Source organism: Serinus canaria, chromosome 28, assembly GCF_022539315.1.
Source record: "Serinus canaria isolate serCan28SL12 chromosome 28, serCan2020, whole genome shotgun sequence".
NCBI classification, from domain to species: Eukaryota; Metazoa; Chordata; class Aves; order Passeriformes; family Fringillidae; genus Serinus; species Serinus canaria.
In genome coordinates this window covers 2141072-2151301 of record NC_066341.1, presented here as the reverse complement: position 1 = coordinate 2151301, position 10230 = coordinate 2141072, and the positions used below count along the sequence as shown (strand labels likewise).

Below are 10230 nucleotides of genomic sequence, written 5' to 3'. Positions count from 1 at the left end.
TGTTTTTTTTTTTTAATTATTTTCCCTCCCCTCCTTTCCCTGCCCCTCCCTTTATTTTTGTTTTTGAGAGCGGGTGACTTTCCACTTTATTTTTCTTTTTTGCATATCGATTTAAAAATAATAAAAAAGAGCCTAAATCAGTTTTTTTTGGGGGGGTTTGGAAAGAAAATTAAACTAAAGGAGCGGCCCCAGCTGCAGCCGCCCCCCTCCCCCCCCCAGCGTTGCATATCTTAACTCAGGTAAAAAAGGAAAATGAGAAAAGAAAAAACCACAAAAGACAAAAAAAAAGAAAAAAAAGGAATAAAAAAATAAACCACATTCTACCTCTGAGCGCGGCGGCCTCGGGCGCACCCGGGGCCCCGGTGAAAGATTTCAGTTTTGCAAAACATTCAGGTATTGAGACTTTTTGATTATTATTAAAAAAAAAATTAAAAAATTAAAAAAAAAAGAGAAAATAAACTTAAAAAACACTGAAAGTTTACATTTTATAATAACATTATTATACAGATTGTATTTAAACGTCAGAATATTTAAGACAATTGTAACCCTGTAAAGTGAAGAAATATTAAAAAAAAAAAAAAAAAAAAAAGTTGTGGTGTTTGGGGTTTCTTGCGCTGGCTGTGGGGTATCCATAGGATTTCCTTATGGATTTGGGATGTCCTGTGGGACTGTGGGGTATCAATGGATTTATGGGGTGATGATAGGATTATGAGATGGGCCTGGGTTCCCCATAGGGGTGTCCAAAGGCACCCTCATAGCTATGGGGTGCCTACAGGATTTTGGGGTGTCCATAGGGTCCCCATAGGGCTGTAGTCCATAGTGTTGTGGGGTATCAACAGAGTGCCCATAGGGCTCTGAGGGGGTCCATAGGGTCCCTGTGAGGCTGGGGGGGTGGGTTCGTAGGGTTATGGGGTATCCACAGGGTCCTCATAAGCCCGTGGGGTGTCCCTGGGGTACCTATGGGGCTGTGAGGTGTCTACAGGGTTTCCCCTAAGGCTGTGGGATGTCCAGGGGGTCTCTCCCAATGGCTCTGGGGGATCCACAGGATCCCTATAAGGTTGTGGGGAGTCCCCATAACGCCGTGGGGTGTCCATGGGTTCCCCTAGGGCTCTGGGGGGTCCATAGGGTTATGGGGTGAACACAGGGTTCCCATGTGCACACGCGGTATCCCGTGTCACCCATCCAACACCGACCGGGGCGGGCCCTGCTGAGCTTCCTGCCGCGTGCGCAGCTCCCGCCCCGCGCGGCAGCGGCGGCGCCGCTGCTGATTGGTCGGCGCCGGGCTGGGGAGGCGGCGCTCTGGGCCGCAGCCGCGCTCTCTGTGGCCCTGGCGGACCGCGAAGATGGCGGCGCCCATGGAGGTGGCGCTGGTGTCGGACGCGGCGGGGCCGCTCTGCAACTGCTCGGTCTGGGAGCTGCACTCGGGCTCGGCCCTGCCCGGGTACCGCGGCGGCAACAGCGGCCCACGCGGGCTGGCGCTGCTGGGCGGCGAGCACCTGCTGGGGGCCCAGCTCGGCAAGAGCTACATCAACGTCTGGGAGCTCCAGAGGAAGGTACCGGCGCGGCGGGCGGGCCCGGGCGGCCTCGGCTCGGGGGACGGTCCCGGGCTTCGCGGGGGGACTCCGGGCCCCGTGGGGGATGTGACGGGGCACCTCTCTTAAGAGCCCCCCGGCCCTGTGATGAGGAGCCCCTCAGTCCACAGAGCCCCCCACAAATCCATGGTCAGACCCCCCCACACATGGCCACTCTCTCCACAAAGACCCCCCCCATGGCCCCTCTTTTCCTGGAGACTTCCCTCTGTCCTCAGACACCCCTTCATAGCCCAGTTCTCTGCAGAGACCCCCATGGCCCCTCTCTCCACAGAGACCCCCCCTGTCCCTAGTTGGATACTCTCCATTCCGACCCCCATCACCCCGAGCAGGTGCCCCCCATCCCTCTGTTCACAGAGATCCCCCTGAGCCCCCATGTCGGGGGGCCCTGCTTGCAGCCCTTCGCCTTCTCTGAGCCCTTGCTGTGCTCTCTCTGTCTCAGGACCAGCTGCAGCAGAAAATCATCTGTCCCGGGCCTGTGACCTGCCTGACAGCCTCTCCCAACGGGCTCTACATCCTGGCGGGCGTCGCTGAGAGCATCTACCTGTGGGAGGTACGGGGTGCTGGGGCACTCACACTCACACCCTGCACGGTCAGGGAGGGTCCCCATCCCTCCAATGTCTGTAACTCCTGATCCTGGGATCAGGGTCCCCATGCCTCCAATGTCTGTAACTCCTGAACCTGGGATCAGGGTCCCCATCCCTCCAATGTCTGTAACTCCTGAACCTGGGATAAAGGCTTGTGCTGCCCACAGCCCATGGGGCAGCTCATAGAAGTAGGAGTGGGAGGAATTCAGGGAGAGGCTTTACTCTGCCTCCTTCTCCTCTTTCCAGGCATCTCTGATGCCTCAGGGGTCAGGCACTGGATCTGGTTTTCCTTCAGTGATTCTCCCACATTTCAGCTGAGGATTTGTGTGTGCCCAGGGTGCCAGCAGCCCCTGCTGTGCTCTGGTCATTGTCTTGCTGGTTAATTACTGCTGGATCAATTTGGGATTATGCTGTGTTCCCAGCACACCACTGAGCAAATCAAAGCAGTATCTTGTCCTGAGCCCAGGATTAAACCCCAGGATGCCTCACCTGGAGAGCTCCCCGTGCCAGGGGAGGTTTGAGCCTTATGGTGTGAGTGGCTCTACCTGAACCCATCAGGGTTTGTTTGTACTAGTGTGCTTATAGCTGGAAAAAAATCCCTGAGGCTGAGCCTGCACTGGGAGCTGCTGCCTGTGATGCTCCCAGCTGGGCTCTGCTCCAGCTTGGGTCACCCACAGATGTGTTCCAGAGTATGGCACTGTCCCTCTGGCACACTGGAGAGGAAACCACCCATGGAGCTGGAACCAGCCCCTAGAGCTGGGTTTTGTGCTGTCTCTGAAACCCCTTGAGCTGAGGTTTGGTTTGATTTTTTTGGTGTAAATTCAGAACATGAGAAGAAGCAGATTTTTATTTTATTTGAGGCTTTTTCTCTTCTTGGTTCCCTCCCCACCTGCAGTGTTGACTTTTAATAAGAAATGCTGCAGGCTTGGGGAATTCCTTGTCCACCCTAAAGCCTCAGCTGGCCCAGGACCACGAGCCACCCCTGGGGTGTCCTGCAGCTCTCATAACCCTCCTGAGGACCTGTGGGAGGAGGGAAGAAGCCACCAAAGTAATATGAATATTAAGAGTGAACAAGAAATCCTTACTGCACACTTGTGACTTGACCAGAGGAGCAGCTCTGGCATCAGTGGGTTCCAGAGTTAAAGTGCCAGGACCTCTTCCACTGCCATGTGCTGAATTTCCCCGTGGTCCTGAGTGCAGGCTGTTGCTCCAGCTGTACCTCAGTGGTGTCAGTCACTGTCCTGAGGTGCCAACAGGCTCATGTGGGCAACAGAACCCACCCTGCTCCCCTCACTGCAACAAGGGCAGGGCACCACATGATCCCAAGGCATCCCTGACTCCCTCCTCCTGCCCTTCCCCTCACTGCAGGTGTCCAATGGGAACCTCCTGGCCATCCTGAACCGACACTACCAGGACCTCACGTGCCTCTGCTTCACTGATGACAGCAGCCACTTCCTCTCAGGGGCCAAGGACTGCCTGGCCCTGGTGTGGAACCTCTACAAGTAAGGGGGGCTGGGGGGCACAGGGATTTTGGAGCAGGAGATCCCTCTGAGCCTACAGATGTGTCTGTGCCCTCCTTCTGGGCAGGGAGCCTTTCCTTGAGGTCTCATCTGTTCTTGGGAACAGGCAGATGGTTCTGACTTCTTTCCCTGGGTGACACAGAGGGGATTGTGCCCTTTACCCAGGGTCTTTATCCCTGTGGGATAGAGAGCACAGCCTCGATATCCATGTGCCATGGCTGCCAGCAGCTCCCATGTCCCACTTGGTCCCTGCAGCCAGGAGAGGCGTTCCCAGTGGGATCAGAGCCTGGCCCAGTTCCCCATGGGGCTCTGTCCTGGCTGACCTGCGTGTCTCTGCTCTCCCCACAGTGTGTTGCAGGCAGAGCCCTCCCAGATCCCTGACCCCCGGCACGTCTGGTCCCGGCACAGCCTCCCCATCACCGACCTGTGCTGCGGCTTTGGAGGGCCCCTGGCACGGGCTGCCACCGCCTCCCTCGACCAGACAGCCAAGGTGAGGCTCATTTCAGAGGTGCCAGACCCCGTGGGGTCACAGCCGGGCTCCTGCCAGGTAGCAGGAAGCTGTCCCTGTCCCCAAGCTGTCCCCAAGCTTTGCCGGGTTGCAGTGGCTTAATTTCTTGGCTGTCTCTGCAATGACTCAGAGTTGCCAGACCTGGGCTCTGCCTCTCCAACAACAGCAGTTTCTCTGCACCTGCCCCCAGGCTGGACTGCTGCAGTCCCTGTTGTCCTGGGAATGTCGGGGTCAGCTCCTCAGTTTTCCATTGCTGATGTCCACAGGGAGCAGAGCAGGCTGGAGCCTGTGGGGAGGGGATGCCCTGGGGGCAGGATGGCCACAGAAAGGGTTCAGAGCTGTTTTGAAGCTGCCTGGGAACCTTCTGTCCTGCTCACAGAGAGGCTGATCCTGGATTCTGCCTTGGACTCAGTTTCACAGCCAGGAGGGAATGCCAGGGTGGAATGACAGGATGGGATTCCAGGATGTCAGTGTTCCTCCAGTCCTGCCATTAACATTCTCACCCCTGATTCTCCTGTCCCCTCTCACTCCAGCTCTGGGAAATCTCATCTGGGGAGCTCCTGCTTTCCGTGCTCTTCGACGTGGGGATCATGGCTGTGACTCTGGACCTCTCTGAGTACCACATGTTCTGTGGGGGCATGGATGGCTCCATCTTCCAGGTCGACCTCTGCGCCTGGGTGAGTGCGGGGGGCTGCAGGTGTGCCCTGTCACCCCGAGCCACTGTCACCTCCCTGCTGGGACTGCTGTGACCCACATGGGCATGGGAGGGCCTGGTTCTTCTGTGTCTCCTCTGCCCCCTCCAGACATGGTGATGAACCTGCTGGATTCAGTCTTCCTGAATTTTAACCCCTTTCCTTTCCTTCTTTCATTTCTGCAGCCAGTTCAGAGAGACCGGACCTTCCAGACGGAGCGGGAGAACGGCAAGGTCTTCAAAGGGCACAGGTGAGGAACCAGACGTACCTGCCAGCCACCATCTGCCCACCTCACCAGCTTCTGCCAGTCCTGGGGTCACCCTGAGTTTAAACATCCTCTTCCCCATTCCAGGAACCAGGTGACATGTCTGTCAGTCTCCACAGATGGCAGCCTCCTGCTCTCGGGCTCTCACGACGAAACTGTCCGGCTGTGGGACATCCAGAGCAAGCAGTGCCTGAAGACGATGAATCACAAAGGTAGGAATGTCCTTATCTCCAGGATCCTCACTGCCAGAGGCTGCTGCTGTCTCACCTTTGCTGCCCTGGGCACTCCAGGTGTGTTTTTGCCCCTTGCTTCACGCCTTGGGAAGGGCTGAGGCGTTGGAGGGAGCCTGGGCTGTCTGGAGCGGTGCCGTGACCTTGCCCTGTTTGTTAACAACCCCCTGTGCACTGTCAGGAGTGAGTCATGGATTTCACCCTGTCGCTGAGGCCACACAGGATCCTCCTCCTTGTTTTCCCGAGGGAACAGTCACCCCACATACACCCCAGCTGTGTCTGGAGGGGAGACAGCTCTGTGACCCCAGCAGTGAGCTCATGGGGCCTGAAGTGAATCCCATATGAGCAGCTGTCTGGGATTTCAGTCTGATGGCTCCAGTAAATTGCAGGAGCAGCAGTTGGGTACCTCAGCTACCTCAGAGCAGTGGGGGATTTACCCCTCCTTGTTGTTAACTGTGTTCCTCCCCCAGCTGTGGTAGTTTCTGGCCCCTGGTGCTGCAGTGACCAGTGGGGCTGCCTTGGGCATGGCCCAAACCCCTCCCAGAGGTGATGGTGGGGACAGCCAGTCCCTGTTCCTTCATGGTGGTTGAGCTGCTGCCTCAGGGCAGTGTATGGAAGCCAGGCTGCCTGCAGACCCTTTTCCTCTTGCCTTTGGCTGCCAAGGACCATCCCTAATTGGGACCCACTGCAGCGCCCATCCAGCCTGGCTGGCACTAGAGGGTGAAAACAGACCAAATGGAGCTGTGAGTCATCCCAGGAGGGGGGGCCAGCCTTTGGCTGGGAGCCGAGCACTGGAGTCCTCCTGAGGCTGCAGGGAAGAATGGACAGACCAGGCTCTTCCCAGGAGAAGCAGGACCAGGCTGACCCCAAGCTGTGGGTTCTCTGCAGCCTCTGCTGGCTCTCTGCTGCCTGTGGGCAGGGATTTGGTTTCCCTGGCAGCCTTGGCACTGGCATGACTGAGTGTGCTCAGGAATAAGCTGGGAGTCCAGCACCCCCAAGCTGTTCCTTGGGTCTGGAGTCCCCACAGGGTCCTGCAGCCTCCTAGTGTGAGGGAATCTGCTGTCCCAACCCAGCCCAGCCCCCTCTCGTGGATGCCTGTCCCCTGCTTGGCCTCTCTGAGCAGAGGCATGAGCCCCCCAGCAAGGTCTGCCCCTTCTGCCCCTCCAGTGTGTCCTGCTCCCTCCCCAAGGCAGAGGTGACAGGGCTCTGACATGGTGATGTGACAGCAGCCTCTGGCCCAGTGTCCTTGGGACAGCTCTGTCCCTCTGCTTGCCGGGCACGGGGGTGGCTTGGGGCACACAGGACCCCCTGCCCTCCCCTCAACACTGCTGTAAATAAATCCAAGGAGCTGGAATGTGGATCAGGGCCAGGCAAGCAGGCTAGGTGTGGGGGCTGTGTCACCAAGGGTGGCTTGTCCTTGGCAGGGGCAGAGCAGGTGGGCTTTGAGAAGTCAGGCTGCTGCTCCTGGGTAGTGAGCTGTGGCAGTGCTGGCAAGGCAAGGCTGCTTCCAGTCACTCTGCATGGCTGCCACCACTCTGGGGGAAGCAGGAGACCTGTGGGATGAGGCTGGGAGCCAGTGCTGCCCCCAAATCCCTCCAGGCCTCAATTCCCATCCTGTCACACGAGCTCCATCCTTGTCACTGCAAACACAGTGTGGCACAGACCATCCCAAGGGCTCCCCCTGCAAAGCCATCCTGGGATGCTCTGGCTGATGTGTGCTGCTGGCAGCTCTGTCTTGGAAGCTGGATTATTTGTTTCCCCCCAGCTAAGCCTGGTCTCCATGCCCAGGCTGGCCCAGGGTCACCCAGGGCCTGCTGCCCCAGGCCTTGGGACAAGGTGATCTGGTACAGGGGCCCCAGAGTGGCTGTGGAGGCTGTGTCCAGGTGGTGACCAGGTTTGGGAAACTCTGGGTTCACTCCTGAGGTTTTCTCCTCTCCACCTTTCCTCTCAAAGTGCTCCATGAGCTGCCAGTGCAGTGGGAATCTCACTGATGGGCACTTGCTTCAGGAGCACAATTGTCTGGTCTTTAAGGAGGGAGTGAAGCCATCAGAGTTGGCCAGGAACAGCTTTGGGGCCTGGCACTCAGCAGAGCTACTGCTCTGCTGGTGGGACCCAACCTTGAATCCTGGGAGGATCAGATTTTGGAGCAGGCTCTGGAGGGGTGGATGGTGATGACAGAGCCCTCGTCCATGTCAGAGCTGCTTGTGTCTGCTCTGCAGAGACCAAAATCCTCCAGCAGCTCTGAGCCTCCCTAGGCCCCACCATGCCCCCTCCCTCACCCTGCACCCTTCTCCACAGCACTGGCACCCCCCCTCAGGTTCACGTGGACCATCTTCACCTTGCCTTTGGCCAGGGGAAATGGATGGTCAGGCTGTGGTAGCAGTGACTGAGCTGCCCTGCCTGCTGGAGGGGGGCTGGGGGCTGCTGTGCCTGACAGGGCGTGGGGGACAGCGCAGGGAGCTCACAGCAGCTGGGAGGGGGTGGCAGCAGCCGTGGGTAAGTGCAGTAATTAACGCAATGCAGTAATTAACATGCTCATCAGCTCTGCCATGGATGGTGGCAGCACGGAGCTGTTGATGGATGGCAGCTCAGGGTGGGGGGAGGCCGGGCTCTGCTCCCTCGGGGTCCCAAGCAGCCTGGAGAGCTGCAGCCCCAGGCAGGGAGAGCTCGTGGGGAGGGTGCAGAGTCCTGGCCACCGCCTGTGCCAGGGTCATCCTTGCTGCTCTCAGGGCTGCCAGCCTGACCTGTCCTCTCTGTCCCTGCACAGGTCCAGTGACAAACGCCTTCATCGTGCTGGCCCCTGCCAACATGTTCAACCCCGAGGGGAAGCCCAGCGTGCCCCTGCCCAAGTTCAGCAGGCACCTGCACGGCACCGAGAGCAGCGACGAGCCGGGCGCCGAGGGGGTGACGCTGCGCCTGGGGCTGCACCAGCAGGTACTGGGGGCACTGGGCAGGGGGGACAGGCATCCAGGAGGGGTTGTGCTGGAGCAGAGCTTCTCCTCCAGCTGGTGAAACCCGCTTCTGTTCCCTCCTGCTTCCTCCCTGTCCTGGCTGCTGCAGTCATTTGTCCTCCCAACCCCGTGCTGCAGCGTGGGCTGGCTCTGCTGTCCCACCATTTCCTTGGTCCTGGCATGGCTGTCCCCAGGCAGGAAGGGTCACACCCCACCCATCCCAGCCTCTCTGCCAGTGGTCCCAGAGCTGGTCCCCTCTGCCAGTGTCTGCCTCTGGGCGAGTGACAGTGACAGTCCTGCCAGAGCTGATGGATAAGCTCCCTGTTGGCTTGGTGGCAGCAGGTCAAGGGGCTGTTTGCCTGACAGCAGGGTGGATCACCCAGGCTTCCTCCCATGGGGAACCCAGTCCAGGGGCATGGGGAGAGGGTCTGTGTCTGCTCTGCCAACCCCTCCATCATGGTCTCTGCAGGAGCCTGGGCAGAGCTACCTGGAGAAGGCAGAGAGGATGTACTCGCAGATGTACTCGACGAGGGAAAAGGTGAGAGCTGCTTCCAGGCTGGGAATTGGGTACTAACCCCTTGAGGGGGATCCTCATCAGCTGATCTGACTCATGAGGCCCCAAGCAAGTTGGAACAGAGGAAAAGAGCCCTAAAATCTGCTGGTGGCATGGGCAGGAGGGGCTGCACTTTGAGGAGGAGGAGGGAGGGGACCAAAGGGTTTGGCGTTTACTGTTGGGGAAGGAGCAGCAGCCTGTGCCTGTCAGAGCTGAGGCCCTGACACTTGTCTGTTGTGTTTTTGTGTCACAGAACCTGGTGGGAGACCAGGAGCACCTGACGATCCAGGTGAGCGAGCTGGAGGAGGAGGTGAGCAACCTCCGGAAAATCAACAAGGACCTCTTTGACTTCTCCACTCGCATCATCACCAAACCAGCCAAGTGAAGAGGCTCCCCCCGCCCTCGCACCCCTCCGCCTCTCCCTGTCCGGCTCCTGGGGAAGAACCGCCCGCCCTCGGGCACCGCCCAGCCGGCTGCGAGCACCCGGCTCACCTTCCCCCGACCCGGCACACGCCGCCGCCTTCGCCTGCTCCGTGACACGGGACTGAGACCGGCGCGGGGACCGCGAGGGGACAGCACAGGGACCGTGTTCACTCCGATTCGGGGCCGGGGGGCACTCGGGCGGCCGCTGCAGGAGGAGCGTCGCCGCCTCCTGGGAGGGCTCAGGATGCAGCTCCGGCTCATTCCCCGTTTCTTCCCCCGCCCCTTTTTTGTTTCTTTTCGTTACTTGACCCTGCAGTGCAGACAGAAAAGTGTTTTTCCTCTCAATACCGGTTTGAGATTGGATTTTGGAGACCCCCTTCTGCCCACCCTGTCCTGGGGATTGCTGCTCAGTGCCACTGGACCCCACACTCTGGACAGCAGGGGCTGAGGGGCTCCTGCTCTGGGGGTGCACTGGGGGGGCTGCTGCAACAGGTGGGGGGTCCCTGGCTACCAGGGCTGAGGAGGGGGCTCCTGATCTGTCTGGCAGGCAGAGCCTGGGGTGTCCCTGGGCTTGGAGCACAGGTGGTGGTTTTGGGGCACAGGGTCACTCTGGGGAGGGGCAGGGGGACCAGCAAGGTGCTATTTCCAATCTCCTCAGTCAACAATTTATATATATTTGGATCCAACGACTCTGTTTTCACGGTGTTTGGGGACTCGGCCTTTTGTATTGTCACAGCATGGCAGCGGGGGTTGTGGGTTTTGTTTAGGTTTATTTTTTACATAAAAGATTTGGTTTTTATAGTGAAAGACGCCCGCGTTGGTTTCTTTAACAACCCTTGCATGGCCACAGACCTTGACCACCTATCAGTGCATCCCTGGGCTGCCCTGCTGGAGTGGGAAAGTGCTTCCTTA

At 58.5% G+C, this 10230-nt stretch overlaps 1 protein-coding gene across 1 annotated transcript; it reads left to right on the top strand.

Annotated features, from left to right (window-relative positions):
- The first annotated feature begins 1313 nt into the window (after window positions 1-1313).
- Window positions 1314-10023, top strand: WDR18 (WD repeat domain 18). Its single transcript, XM_030233722.2, has 10 exons — window positions 1314-1553; window positions 2032-2142; window positions 3545-3678; window positions 4045-4186; window positions 4738-4881; window positions 5082-5146; window positions 5249-5373; window positions 8159-8325; window positions 8812-8880; window positions 9149-10023. Exons 1-10 carry the CDS (start codon window positions 1344-1346, stop codon window positions 9278-9280), a joined length of 1299 nt encoding a protein of 432 aa, XP_030089582.1. The 5' UTR covers window positions 1314-1343; the 3' UTR covers window positions 9281-10023.
- Window positions 10024-10230: the final 207 nt, after the last annotated feature.